This window comes from Mobula hypostoma, chromosome 17 (assembly GCF_963921235.1).
Source record: "Mobula hypostoma chromosome 17, sMobHyp1.1, whole genome shotgun sequence".
NCBI lineage: Eukaryota > Metazoa > Chordata > Chondrichthyes > Myliobatiformes > Myliobatidae > Mobula > Mobula hypostoma.
In genome coordinates this window covers 49,878,617-49,894,507 of record NC_086113.1, presented here as the reverse complement: position 1 = coordinate 49,894,507, position 15,891 = coordinate 49,878,617, and the positions used below count along the sequence as shown (strand labels likewise).

Below are 15,891 nucleotides of genomic sequence, written 5' to 3'. Positions count from 1 at the left end.
TGAATTTGGGGATCTTTGTTGATACAGCATTGCTGACATTTTGCCAGTGCCTTGAAGTGGTTTCTGCAATGGATGGTGAATCTCTGGAATTCTCTCCTCCAAAGAGCTGCAGAAGACAACTCATTAGAAGTATTTAAAGTTTCAGTAAATACCTTTTTGAAATATTGGAGGCATTGAGGACGTGGAGATCTGCTGAAGAAAAGGAGTTGAGGCTTGGGGTAAACCGCCCTTGCAGACTTGAAGGGCCAAATAGCGTACATCTGTCATTTTCTTCCATTTTTGTATCATGTCAAACATAAAGAAGGACGGAGATAACTGCTGGTCAGTAGAGCATGTGAAGTTTTGTGCCAGGTTTCAAGTCTTGATTGTGAAATACCCTTTTCTTCAGACAGTCAAAACCTGTATTGGTGAAGGTATTCATTGTAGGTGATGGTGAATACTTCATTAAAAGGAGTGATTCAAGAAAGTATGTACCCATCTTTTTCTCAAGGAGAGTTTGGTATGGGAAATACTTGCTGGCTTTGCTAACGACAGCCAAATGTGAAAGTAACAGATAAATAAACACTATTAAAAAGTGAAAATGCTGAGTACCTTCCAAAATTTAAAGCTATGACTCATTCACATAATAATTTATAATATATTTCATCAAATATTGAATGAAGGAAGTGACATTCATTGATATTTGGGTTATTGATGTATATTGTATGATTCATTGCAGAATGTGCAGATTAAGAGATGTCTTGATGCTTGCTCTTTTGTCTGTAATTTTAAAAAAGTGCTGGGTGAAAAACCATGAAGTCAAAATAGTTTTACAAAGGTAATTGTTCAAAGTGTAATTACTTGCTAATTCCTATTTTAATAAGTTGTCTGCTATAATTGATTAAGATATAAAGTCGTAGAACTCAATTGTGGGAACCAGCATGGACAACCATCACATGGGGCATGGCACAAAGAAATGATCCTGATGCAGGCCCTCAAATCTGAAATGTTGACTTGTCAGTCTCTTTGCCTCCACAGATGCTGCCCGAAGCACTGAGTTCTTCCAATATTCTATTTTCGATCATTTTAAAAGATTGATGCTGTTGACTTAAACTAAAGATTTTTCTGCCTTTCCTTGTAGTTTTTAATTGAAAATGGGCCTCTCTTTGTAAAACTGATTTAAAGGGAAAACAGAATTTATTATTCAGATAATTGTCTCAATTTCATGAAATATCCCTATGAGGTAGGTCAGGTTATAATACAGTATCAACATAGCTGTCTAAATGTTTGACAATGAACAGTTTACTTGATAAACATTTGGTGTATCCATGAAGAATTGATTTGTTGTTACAGTGACAGCATGAGTTGTAGTACTGATATTTCTTCAATCCAGCCTCAGTTCATCCCCTTTGAATTTTAACAAGAGAAACAGATTGAAGACATGCAGTACGCCATTACTGCATGCCTTGGATCCAATATGATGGTGATGCGCACGGTCGCAGTGGCCTCTTTGGGCCTAACTAAAGGTGTAATTTTTTATGATTACCAGACACTGCTAGATATTAAGAACATCAGGTACTGCCCGTCTATTCCACTCATGAGTTACTGGATAGCCATGGAGCTGGACTTGTTGCATACAGTTGTTGTGCAAAGGCAGTGCACTGTCCAACAGCCAGTGCAAATGATTGTGCTGGACATTTTTATCATGATTGTAAGAGCCTATTGGATATTGGTAATGTAGAATACTGCATATCCAGTTCACTGGTTCATTGAGGAGACAGACAGCGGGGGAGCTGAGTTGCCTCGGTTGTTGCACAGACCAGGCCCTCTTGCCACTGTGTCACCTGTTGCAGCTGCACAGGAGAGGAGACACTGGAGGGAGTGTGGGAGTGAGCACGTACCTCTGTGGGTTGGAGGCTGGCTCCTCCCATCAGCGCTGCTCTCCAGTGTTCACTCGGTGGAAGCCAAGTTGGACTGCTTTCATCTGCGGATGCACTAGCACATGATCAGGAACTGCTGCACGCTTGTTGTTGCAGAAACATGTTTCCAGAACAATATTCCACTGGCAATGGCACTCAGGGACTTGGGCAATATTTTCTTGTAATATCTTCTGTGAGCCAGACTTTATCGAATTCTCCACAGAAAATGCATTTAGAATCATTTCTGATCTTCATATACTGTATTATTACTGGTGTTCCAAGACCACAAGTGGCTAACTTTTGGACGTCTCCACATAGGAATGAGCTCCCATAATGTTAAATACAGAAATCCAATGTACTTACTTAAGTTCATTCCTGCAAACGGCAGAACTAGTGTTCTCACTCTCCTTGCTTTTAGTCATTGTTGTTCTTTATCAGTTTTATGTACTTATGATCCCATTCATTACAATACTGTGGTGACCATAACAAGTGATCTTTGTGTATTTTCCAACTTTCAGACAAAATTGACTTATGGACATCTGTCAAAACAGAACCTGTTTGTTAGCCTGGGATGCTTTGTATAATTATGAAATACATGGTTCAATCTGTGCAGTTTGGTATTAACGTGCCAATTGTTTTGCTTGTACTGTTCACTATTTGGATTATTTCTATTTACTGGTTACATTTTTGTTTCAGAAAAAGCAAAGAACCAGGGAGCTCTCCCTGTTATTTCAGTCATACACCCCATACGATCACAAGGTAAGATGGCTCCAATAAACATTCCAGTGTCAGAAATTCTTTCTGGTTACGCACTCATAATGATTTGTTTAAAACTCTAAGAACTCTGGCAAGCTCAGGATTTTAGCCATATAATCATAGATTCATTCAGCAATACAGCAAGAATACAGACCCATTGGCCCAGTGACTCCATGCCATTCACACTCTCCATCCAGCTGGTCCCAATTACCTGCATTAGTCCCATACCTGCCTAGGCTCTTCGCCTCCATGTACCTATCAAAGTGCTTCTTAAATGGTACTGTTGTACTGTACATGCACAGGACAAGGCTAACTTTATCTATTAAAATGCTGGTAGATCCTGTCCCTCAGGATTTGCTGGCTGACTGTCCGGTCGTTCCCTGACTTGTTCTTCCTACTCTTTTTAAAAAGCAGAATAACATTAGCCACCTTCCAGTATTTAGCAACTTTACCGGTGGCTAATGAGAGAGCAAATATCTCCCTAAAAGCCTTTGCCATTTCTTCTCTAGCCTCCCAAAACGTCCAAGATGTACTCGATCAGGCCTGGGATTTATCTGATGCCAGCTTGCAGATTTTCTGAACTATTGGATGTTACTGATGCCCTGGCACACTTTTAGATCACTATGTATAAAATGTTTCCCTGTATTTTAATAAATTTTACAACAAACCCAGTGATTTGAAAGCCTGGGAGCTGTGACCCTGGTGAGTTGAAATGGCATGTGGTGAACATTACCTGGTGAGCCAGATGCTGAACAGTTGAGATTTTCAAATAGTTATTTAGCAGATTATTGGAATATCACTGTTTGTACATCAGCAGCAGCAGCCAGGGGATAATTAGAAACAGGAATCATGTGGCAGACTAACCATTTACTCCAGTACAGCATAACTTGAGAAATTAATTGCAAGAGTTATGTTTTCACAATTGCTCATCAACTACTCTAACCTATATCTTGTAAAAGCTTTGACCTTCAGTTAAATTTTAACCAAAGCATTATTTTGTCATTGTGGTTGATTTGTGTAGTTTACAGATCAGTTGATTATCAGTGTGAAAAGGAACATTAGAATCTGCATTTTAGTCATTTTGAAAGGCTTGAGGAGATTTTTCTTTGCTTTTTAAACTCTGCTCCCAATTGGTTCTGGCCTCACAGTTTGCTGCAAGTGTGGGAATATGGTGTTGGGTCTTAAATCTTAAATGCTTTTTCCAGGTTTCAAAAGTAATGCCCAGCAATCCAGACCAATATGAAGGAAAAATACAAGATAGAGTAACAAAAAAAACTAATGAAGAGCTTTGTGCTGTTTGCGTTTAATAATGTACAGCCAACAGCAGAGTGACCAGACATTAACTGTTGCTGAAAATGAGATGGCAATAGTTTGCTTTTCCTTTCCATTTCTTCTTATCCCTCCCTGCTTCTCCTGACACTGGCTCTTTTTGGAATTCAATTCCATGGCTCCTGCAGACTTTTGTTTTTCTTTCTTCTGTAAATGCAGACAGATTTTTGGAACATGGGAAGCATCACACCTGAGCCCAGATTACATTTGTGTAAAGTCAACACATATTTTGGCAGGAGATCATTGATTAAGAACAGGAGATTTCAAATTCAACAATTCAACCTCTGAGTTATTTTAAATTGAGACTTGCTTTCAATGCACGTTCGGCCTTACCTTTGTTTCTCCATCAGACAAAATAGTTTTTCATATCATCCTATCAATATTCCTTATTTTGTACATCTTAATTGGGTTACCTGGCAACCCTTTGAACTTGAGAGGTTTTTGCAATGTTGCTTTATAATTTTAATTCTGTGGTCATAATTTAATTCTAAATTTTGGTAAAACTAGCCTGTTTGCTTTCTAAAACTAATATACACTCAGTGACCAATGTATTGGTATACCTGTACATCTCATTAATGCAAATATCTAATTAGCCAATCATATGGCAGCAACTCAATGTATAAAAGCATGCAGACTTGGTCAAAAGGTTAGGTTGATAATGCATCTTTAAGTTGGACTGCCAACTGCCATAAAAAATTCAGCAGAAGAAGAGGAGATTGGGTTGTTGTTCAGACCAAACATCAGTATAGGGAAGAAATGTGATATAACTGACTTTGACTGTGGAATGATTGCTGGTGTCAGATGGGGTGGTTTGAGTATCTCAGAAACAGCTGATCTTCATTAACAGCAGTCACTGGAGTATACAGAGAATGCTGCAAAAACATCCAGTGAGCTGTATTTCTGTAGGTGAAAATGCCCTGTTAATGAGAGACGTCAGAGGAGATAGCCATACTGGTTCAAGCTGACAGGAAGTTGACAGCAGCTCAAATAGCCACTTATTACAACAGTGGTGTGCAGAAGCGTATCTCTGAACGCACAACACATTGCACCTTGAAGTGGGTGAGCTACAGCAACAGAAGACCATAAACATACACCCAGTGGCCACTTTATTAACTCCAGGAGGTACCTAATAAAGTGATCACTGAGTGTAGTTTTCCTCATGTTTGGTATCCACCTTTTGCTAGATTGTGCCCTGTCAAAGTTGTCTGTGGCTAAAGCATCATTTCCTCATTTCTTCATGTTTGTATTCCAGCTAATTCCAAAAAAAAGGAAACTTTATTTTAGGCTCTCTTAATCTAGTTCGTGTTTGTGCCAGTCTTTTATACTTGGACGCCAGGCTACCGTGAATCCTTTTGCCTTGCCTTTTTCCGGTCTTCCCACCATTTTATAGTAAAGATGCCAAATTGACCTCATGTTTCCCTACATCATATTCCTTTTGTCACAATTCTAATTTTAGTGCATCCATCATAAACATGTTTATTTATCAAATACTTTTGATGTTTCACTGCATCCCATGGTACTTAATAGATGCATGATCAAACAAATCTGCAGAGATGTATTAGGGCATGGGCAAATATTTGGTAGAAGAATTACTGTTCAAGTTTTGCTGCAGCCAAATATAGATCAAAAGATTATCTGTGAAAGATCATTTTTAACTTGAAGCTCATTAACAATGAAGCTTATCCTTCTGAATAATCATTGTGTTCACTTCAAGAGGCAGACTTGTTAAACCCCTTCTGAAATAAACCTGGACTTTGTTTGTAATAGTAAGAGGTGAGATTTTATGTTTCTTGACAAGGACCCAAGATTAATACTTGATAATCAACCATGGGTGCACGTATGAAGCTGTTTAAGAGCATTTGCTGCCTATGGAAATTTATTGGGCCCGTTACATTGCCATTATTTTTCTTCAAATTGAACTTTCAGGCTATAAAATTTCAGACAAAAATTTAGTTTTCTTCAGAGAACAAAGTGCTGCACTGAGTTACAAGCCAACATTATATAGTTCTAAATATTACATCAGCCTTTCTGGGGCAGTAGGTTTTGGAATTGTAACTGCCAGCTATTCAGAATTCCATAGAAATTTTACCAATCACATTTTGAAGTTTTTGCTCATAACCATTCATGCCGTCATTGTGGATATATTTTGAGTTGTTTCCAACCCCTATTTTCTTTCAATACCAAGAATTTGAGCTAAACTAGTTTTGAGGTAGAAAGATATTGCGCCTCTCCTCAGTGCAATAATTTATACAAATGTGAGAAAAAAGTTGTAAGGCACCAAGGAGCACATTCCTTTTCACCTTCCACACAGTGCTCTCACTCAAACATGAAGGACTTGAAATTAAACCAGCTTAGTCCTCCAAGTCCTGTCCAAATGCTACATATTGAATACTAGCAGTTCATTTCTTTTTGACATTTACATTACTGTTTGCACACTATGACTAGGTAAAGTTCAAGCTTTTTAGGAATTAAATTTCTTTTTCCATTTGGAAACTCTGTCTGCAGATTTAGTATTCTCATTCCAGATACTGAAAGTAATAATTGTACGAGGAAAGCCAATTGTATCTGCAATGTACTTTCATGAATACTCATTTGTTCATTATTTAAAGTATATAAAATAAACACAATATACAAAATCCCAGTCATGATATGCATTTGTAAATTTTAAGTGATTAATTTAAGATTATCTGCCTTGATTGATGGTTGACAGTTAGAGAAACTCTTTTTTAAAAACTTTCCATCACTTAAACTGAAGCAAAACCTCCTTCCTGTGTACAGCTTGCCTGCTTCCTGAACCCTCTGTAGTTAGAAAGGCTGCTACATATGTTGCAATTTAAAAGATGTTCCTGTGTTGTTTAGAAAAACATATTGTTTGGCTTTCTTTCTATATTTATTGACACACTTTGAGTATTACAATGACAGAAGGTCTATGGGATTTGACCTAAAAGTACCACTAACAAGGAGTTAGTTATACCTGGACAATGCAACTTTATTTTTATGCAGCCATCTGTGATAATAATATCATCACTATCAAGACTTAAGAATAAATCTGAATGGAAAAGAAAATGCCAATTTCTGCTATACCAGATAATGTAAATGCAAAAACAAATTTCAAAGTATCCCCATAATTGCTCAGTTGGAGGAAAAAAATGATAGATGTCAACCTGACACTATAGACGGGCAGACTTTGAATTTCAGCATTTTGAAAAGTTCTCTCATAAGGATGGACTGTTCAGATAGGATAGGGTTTGAGATTTACTGATTCAATGCTGCTGCAGAGAATATAATAGAGTGGGTGGTGTAAAATCAGTAGCTGAAATAATTTTTTGGAAATAATTGTTTCGAGCAAAAGCCTTGGTTTGAGAAGGTGGTGGTGACCTGTTGTAGTTCTCACACAATTTTGGAGGGAAGAGAGTTGCTAGATGATAAGAATGACAGTATATTTCCAAGGTAGGATAGTCAGTGGCACAGCAGATTTGAGGGGTGAAGGATTGCAAGGAAGCGCGATTGGTCAGTGCAGGGTAATGGGCAGCAAGTGGGCAGATATTGTGCATCTTTGAAATAGAGATGGCAAGCTTAGGAGCTGGTATCCGAGTATCTCTGGTAAGTAACTGCAGTGTATTATTAGACTATAAGATATATGAACAAAATTAGGCTACTTGGCCCATCAGGTCTGTTCCACTATTTCATAAGAGCTGACTTATAATTCCTTTCAACCCCAATCTCCTGCCTTCTCCCAGTAACCTTTGGCGCCCTGGCTAACCAATAACCCATCAACCTTCACTTTAAATACTGTATACTCAGTGACTTGAGCTCCACTATTGTCCATGGTGGCAATGAATTCCGCAGATTCACCACCCTCTGGCTAAAGAAATTCTTTCTAATCTCTTCTAAATGGATGCCCCTCTATTCTGAAACTGCGCCCTTTAGTCCTAGACTCACCTACTATACTATAGGAAACATCCTCTCACATCCACGCTATTTAGGCCTTTCAATATTCATTAGGTTTCAATAAGATCCCACCTAATTCTTCTAAACTCCAAAGAGTACAGGCCCAGAGCCGTCACACTACTGCTCATACATTAACCCTATTATTCCTAGAATCATTCTTGTGAACCTCCTCTGGAACCTCTCCAATGCCAGCAAATCTTTTCTTAGATGAGAGGCCCAAAACTGGTCACAATACTCCAAGTGTGGTCTGACCAATGCTTTATGAAGCCTCAGCATCACACCCTTGCTTTTAAATTCTTGTTCTCTTGAAATGAATGTTAGCATTGCATTTGCCTCAACCAGTAAGTTAGCCTTCAGGGAATCCTGCACAAGGACTCCTAAGTCCCTTTGCATCTCTGATTTTTGAATTCTCTCCCCATTTAGAAAGTAGTCTACACCTTTATTCCTTCTACCAAAGTGCATGACCCCATACTTCCCTTCACTATATTCCGCATGCCCCTCTTTTGCCTTTGTCTTTTTACCTTTGCAGTTTCTTAACTCTATCTACAAGGTCACACATTGCAGCCACAATGCCCGGCTTTGGAGGGAATAAGTATTTGTAATCAGGGAGGAGTGCTATTCAGGTGGGCTGTTTTGCCTAGAAAAAGGTTTTTCTATTGCTTTTGGAACTGCTGTCTTACAGACAGGTTAGGGCTGTTTATCAGATTTCTGACTTGTACCATGCAGGAAAACCTCTACAGAATTGGGAATTGAGTTACATGCTGCATTACATCTCACCTGCTCATTCCCTTCATTGTATATATGTGGCTGACCTTGTTTTCTGTCAGCATTGATCACAGTTAAGGACAGTAGGGTATGGTAGCTTGAGCATTTGCTGTCCATTTTTTTGTATCCAGGGAATTCGTAAGTTTTCTGCATGACATGTGTTTGCATAGAAAAGAAGATCGAGTTGCCTTTTAGTGAGGCGGATGCAATGTCTAAGACTAGTTGCCTAAAGTCATAATCATTTTCCACGAAGAGAAAGGCTAGATAATATTGTACTTTCTGTTTTGTTCACCTAAACATCCATCTCAGTGAATGTCCTAAAAGATCACAATTTGCTCTGTCTTGTTAGGCCACTTTCAGGAGTATTATCAATGAGGAAATGAACTATGTTTTTAGTTTCAGGAACCTGTCTCAAATGTAGTTAAGTTAAAAATATATAAATGGAACTGCCAATGTGTAACTCGAATTTTAATACTGCACAGTTTTGACCCAATGACTTTGTAAAGGATTCAAAAATGCTATTTTTCACTGACATCTTTGATAATATATTGTTTTGATCTGAAATAAATAACCCAATTGTGTTTACACTTTTGCATCTCAGAGCCATTTCATTATTTGAATTAACTGACCTAAATGATGTACAGAGTATTAGTCATAGTCATACTTTATTGATCCCGGGGAAGTTGGTTTTCGTTACAGTTGCACCATAAATAATTAAATAGTAATAGAACCATAAATAATTAAATAGTAATATGTAATTTATGCCAGGAAATAAGTGCAGGACCAGCCTATTGGCTCAGGGTGTCTGACCCTCCAAGGGAGGAGTTGTAAAGTTTGATGGCCACAGGCAGGAATGACTTCCTATGACGCTCTGTGCTGCATCTCGGTGGAATGAGTCTCTGGCTGAATGTACTCCTGTGCCCAACCAGTACATTATGTAGCGGATGGGAGACATTGTCCAAGATGGCATGCAACTTGGACAGCATCCTCTTTTCAGACACCACCATCAGAGAGTCCAGTTCCATCCCCACAACATCACTGGCCTTACGAATGAGTTTGTTAATTCTGTTGGTATCTGCTACCCTCAACCTGCCGCCCCAGCACACAACTGCAAACATGATCGCACTGGCCACCACAGACTCGTAGAACCTCCTCAGCATCGTCCGGCAGATGTTAAAGGACCTCAGTCTCCTCAGGAAATAGAGATGGCTCTGACCCTTCTTGTAGACAGCCTCAGTGTTCTTTGACCAGTTCAGTTTATTGTCAATTCATATCCCCAGGTATTTGTCATCCTCCACCATGTCCACACTGACCCCCTGGATGGAAACGGGTCACCGGTACCTTAGCTCTCCTCAGGTCTACCACCAGCTCCTTAGTCTTTCTCACATTAAGCTGCAGATAGTTCTGCTCACACCATGTGACAAAGTTTCCTACCGTAGCCCTGTACTCAACCTCATCTCCCTTGCTGATGCATCCAACTATGGCAGAGCCATCAGAAAACTTCTGAAGATGACAAGACTCTGTGCAGTAGTTAAAGTCCGAGGTGTAAATGGTGAAGAGAAAGGGAGACAAGACAGTCCCCTGTGGAGCCCCAGTGCTGCTGATCACTCTGTTGGACATGCAGTGTTGCAAGCACACATACTGTTGGCTGCCAGTCAGGTAATCAAGAATCCATGACACCAGGAAAGCATCCACCTGCATCACTGTCAGCTTCTCCCTCAGCAGAGCAGGGCGGATGGTGTTGAATGCACTGGAGAAGTCAAAAAATATGACCCTCACAGTGCTCGCTGGCTTGTCCAGGTGGGCGTAGACACGGTTCAGCAGGTAGACGATGGCACCCTCAACTCCTAGTTGGGGCTGGTAGGTGAACTGGAGGGGATCTAAGTGTGGCCTGACCATAGGCCGGAGCAGCTCCAGAACAAGTCTCTCCAGGGTCTTCATGGTGTGGGAGGTCAATGCCACCGGTCTGTAGTCATTGAGGCCGCTCAATGCAGTATTGCAGTAGCAGTTACAGAATTCCTCATAACTAAATCCTCAAAATTCCTTGATTTTTTTGAATCATTAAAAGATTTAAACTGGCATATTCAAAGCTCTATTTATTCGCCACACAATGATAGGCCTGAATTTTTAATTCACCCTGAATCAGGTCCAATACAAGGTCCATGGAAACAAGCCATTCCAACCACCAAGTCCAGGTTGACTATCATCCACCTCTTTACACAAATCCTACATTAAACCCATTTTTTTCTCTGTACATTCCTCTTAATTCCTCCTGTTTCTACCACTCACTCACACTAGGAGCAGCTAGCCTGTCAACACATGTCTTGGGAATGTGGAAGGAAATCAGAGGAAACCTATGAGGTCATAGGAAAAATGTCCAAACTCCACATAGACAGCATCCAAGTATTGAACTTGAATCTCTTGCACTATGAGGTAGTTGCGCTTCTGTGTCACCCTGACTCAATTCTAACCTAATTCTGAAGAATATCTGATTTGACAGAAGACCTTATCTTTAATAATTTTACTCTGGATACTCAGGCACTATTAGCAAGTCTGCTTCACTTTCATCTCCAGCCTAGTGTGTTTCTGTTTTCTAAGTGCTGATGTATGCAACACACAAACTATAGTAGCTTTGAAGGGCTGAGAGAAGCAGGGAGATAAATTACAAGTTTTGGTTTTGAGCTGTCTCGTCAGACCATCCCTTATAACTAAATTAGGTTCTTCAAATTCATTATTCTAAATTATTCACAATACAATTTACTTATTGGTTATAGCCAATTGGCCAACTTTTTGTGTGTTTAATGGACTCACAGGTGACTTATTAAGTAAAATAATACTAAAGACTCAATAATTCCAACTAATTGGGACATCGGGACCAGTACATTTTAACTCAATTGAATAGCTTCCCCAATTAGTCCAAGTTTCATGGAAATGATTAAAAGGATATAAAAAGACAAACTGAGTAACAGAATATGTATTTAAATGAAATACAGAACAAATTAGAACATTACCAATACTACTGCAGTACCATAAAACTCTGTATTAGTTCCTAGTACTTACCAATGGAGGAATTCATCGATGTTGTATTCTTTTGACTGCAAGTGAACAAAATCACTGCAGACAACTAGAGCAGATAGTGGACTGCCATCATAAAATGCTGTCAGCGATTGCATCATCCAAAATTTCATTTTCATTGTAACGTTTAAGACTATTGTCAATACCTTCATATTTTTCATAGTTTCTAATTTGTTCAATTAGTGAAATCATATTGTTTTCACTCCCAGCCATTTCCAGCATCTCCATGCCTGACCTTTAAAACTGCAGTGAGCAAAACATTCCTGAGTTGTCTTCATGCTTATTTCTCACCAACTATTAGTGATAAAAGTTGCTGCTTATTGAACACAAACGCATACAACTGACGCTATTTAACAACTGTTTGCTCGAAGCACGTTTTTGTATCTAACAGCCACACAAGTGCACAAGACTTACACAAGTCAGAAACTGTTTGGCAACAGTTTCCTGCCGTGATTAAGTAGCATAGTGTCCCAAATAAACAAAGGAAATCCTGGCTATTTTCTCGATTTGTTTTTGTTCCTTAAGAGTTGTCCCAAATAAGCGGCTACCTCGATTAACCGATGGCCCAATTGACTGGAAACCAGTGTACTTATAAAGAAATTTCAAGCTGAAGTTTGTGACTGCCTCTATAGCCTGTCTACAATATCAGTCTCTGCAGACTCCCAAGAGCCTAAATGTGTTTTATGTTACTTTTAATTAGTGAGGATAGCTGCTTTTTGCAGCTACTTGCCCATGATTGCCAAAGAGCTTGCTGTTAGTTTGGAACAGATTCATAATACTGCAACACAGTAGCATTTGGGGCCATATCATTTACAGTATTCATGTATGGTTTATGGTTCCTAAGTTGGTATTAACTAAGAGAAATAAAAATAAGCTTTAATTTAATCATTTTAGACATGCTTTGGAATTTTTCTCCAGCTGCTTATATGCAATGTCTACATCACACTCTCCAGCTCTCTGCTGGTTTGTTTTGGATTTGGCATTGCTTAATGTGAATCATTACATAATACTATACTGAATTAATTTAAGTAATTTTTATGTGCATTAATCCATATGAGTGTAAGTCTGTTTTGAAAGCGAAGCCTTGAAGGGTAACCTGGTGTTTCGATCCCTATAAGGTGCAATAAATCAGACCACTGAGCCAATGTATAGAAATTTGCAAAGTGGAGACTGTACGAGATGCACCAATGCTCTACATAGTCACTTAGACATTAATAATTGAAAACTGAGGTATTATTTCTCTTGGCTTCTCCAGCAGCATACAGTTTCTGTTGCCCGTGTGTTACCAGGAATGTCACATTGACTGAATGCCTGTCCCCAAAACTGGAGCATGCTAAATTTCATTATTCCTGGAAATGGTCAATGCAAATGCACTTGAACAATTTTAGTAAAAACAAGATCAGTGATTGTATAAAATTGGTCATTTGCAATATAAATTATGCCATCTTCTCCTCATTTGGGGCTTCAGTTAGCTTGCCTAAGATGCTAAAGCTGATGTTACAGATAAACTAGCCCTGAAAAAGGCTTTGGAGTAAGAAAATGTCTCCATTTGCAAATAATAAATGCACAACATAGCAATGATTGATTGTTGTACTGCACTTCCAAAATCTGGTTCCATGAACTAGATCTAAATTCTTGATAGATTAATCATAAACTACCAATTTGTTACAGATCACTTTGAAGTCATTTTGCAATCCATTGAATACAGAGTGGTTTCTTAGTAGAATTCTTAACCTCCCAAGACTCTCTGGTTGTGCATTGATATCCATGCAGTTTTCATCTTGGCTATTAGCACATTCATTTGCCTTGTTTTCTTATTCTGATTGTTCAACGGTAGAATCACATATTGATACTTTTATAGTTGCATTGTTGTTAATGTTTTTTAAAATAAAAGAATCCTAGGAGTTTTACCTGTGAATATATAAAAGGAGAAGGAAAATTATGGTTACATAGCTCTTCTTTATTGGTGTAATGGATCTCTCAAGATTTGTAATAAATTAACTTCTCAACATTATTAATCATCAGAAGTCCAGAAATGTGTTGAATGTACTTAAAGTACACGAACAGTACTGTGCAAAAGTCTCTTAGGCACATATATACAGATAGGGTGCCTAAGACTTGTGTACAGTTCTGTAGAGTGGAGAGCAAGTTTATAAATCTGGTGGGAGCAAAGGATGTTGCAAATGGTGAGGATAGAGTGCCACAGGAGGGGTGTGCGGAGTGCTAGGGGTTGTGGGGGTAGTAGTGGCATGGGTACAGACACACCCAGCCCTGAGGCACCAGGCAAGGTCATTTGATTCCAATTAGGTTATTGATCATTACAGAATGTGCTTCCCGCCCCTCCCCTCTCCCTTCCCCTTTTCCCAACCATAATTCCCCTCTCCCCACCCCCTTCTCACTCTTAGTCCACAATAGCGACCCATATCAGAATCAGGTTTATCATCCCTCCATCCGTCATGAAATATTTTTTATTGCAGTACAGCACAATACATAAAGTTAATACAGTACTGAGTAAAAGTCATAGTCACCCTAGCTACATATATGTGCCTATGACTTTTCCACAGTACTGCAAATTAGTTTTTAAAAAAAGAAAATTTCACCAATTTGAGTGTAAGTACTTCATTGCTGCACATAGAATTTCTAAGCTATAGTGTCTATGAAAGAGTTAGAGATGAGTTTTACATTTACAAGGAATGATGCAGCCCTGTCATTGAGGGCTTGGATCTTAATTCATTCTTGTATCTATTTATCACCTTTCCTGTAATTAAAGTCTATATCATGGAACAGTGCCCAAGGAAGGAGTAAACATCATTTTCAAAGTTTAAGAATAAAGCAGTGATTCATACAGCATCCTTAATATCTCTGGAGTTGTCAGGCTTTCTCCTCCAGTAAAATGCTTTTGAATTATTATCGTCTTACAGGAAAGTTAAATAAACAACTTGCATTCATGCTGCAACATCTTGCTGAGGATAAGATGATCATTTATTCTGTTTTAGAGCCTTTAGATCGAAAGACAAATGTTGACTGGAAGAAGTATCCCACTCCTTTTTGAATATTGTTATGCTGTCTGTTACATTTACCTCCACAGGTTTTCAGAATTTGGCACCTGCAACAATGTGAGGTGATCAGCTATCACACTTAAATATCAACCTTGGTTGTATGCTCAGCTTCCAGTACTTGAGGTTAAACCGTGACTCATTAAGTGAAGTGGCAAGCTGATGTACAATATCAGCAAATAAGTTCTGCTGGTTTAAAAAACTTGTGGAAACTCACCGTGCAACTTTAGTGAATTAAAATCTTAAATTTCCTTCTGCAATACCAAGCTGTAATGTCATTGAATACACTTACAAATGTGTCATTCTTTGAGAAATGGCATTTTTTTAAATATTAAACAATATTGATACTTATGGTAGTTACATTTTAAGAGCCAAAATTTCATGTGATTTTTAAAAAATCATTCGAACTTCATTGTCTGACAGGTAGAGGGAGAAACATTCACAGATGATCTGTGTAATGAAGAAAATGGAAAAGCTTTTCATTTGGAGTTCTAACTTTTGGAGACAATTTTATTTTAAAACACTGGATTTTGAAGAACTGGATCAAAGGTTAATGTTCCTGAGTGCCATAAATGTTACTATATATAATCATCTTGAACTTCTTCAGTGATTCATTTTATTTCTCAGATCAATTTGTACTCTGTGTTCTGGGCCTAACTATTTGTACTGGCTTGCTGTTCAAAGCTCACTGTTGGGGACAGTATTTATGGAGTTGCACATTAATTGATGGACATGGTTCTGCACTATCTCATTCCTCGATGAGAGCCTTGCAAGGACAATGAGGCAGTTAGCATTTCAAAAAGCTTCTCAACCACGACTCTGCCCTTGATGCTATTGGCCTACATACACTCTCATTTTACACCATCCAGCTGAGTGCCACAACCTCAGTCTGACAAGTAGTTTAAAAAGCCAGTTTAAAAAATGTAAAAATAAAAGCACTTCTGGAGAAGACAGTATTGCAACCAAATCCCTAAAACTTGGAAGAGGGAAACTTCTGACGTGAAAACTCGTTGACCTGTTTTGGGAGGAGAGAAAATGTCAAGAAAGCTGAAGGCATCAAA

General features: G+C 38.6%; 1 protein-coding gene across 2 annotated transcripts in view; it reads left to right on the top strand.

Moving 5' to 3' along the window:
- The window catches only part of cdkal1 (CDK5 regulatory subunit associated protein 1-like 1), a 522,933-nt gene that overhangs the window by 399,199 nt on the left and 107,843 nt on the right, over positions 1 to 15,891 (top strand). Inside the window, exon 12 of one of the 2 annotated variants that reach the window (XM_063069879.1) lies at positions 2,595 to 2,657. The exons of the other annotated variant lie outside the window; for it this stretch is intronic. Coding sequence (XP_062925949.1) covers positions 2,595 to 2,657 — 63 coding nt within the window. The remainder of the gene's footprint in view (positions 1 to 2,594; positions 2,658 to 15,891) is intronic. 2 annotated transcript variants of the gene reach the window in all.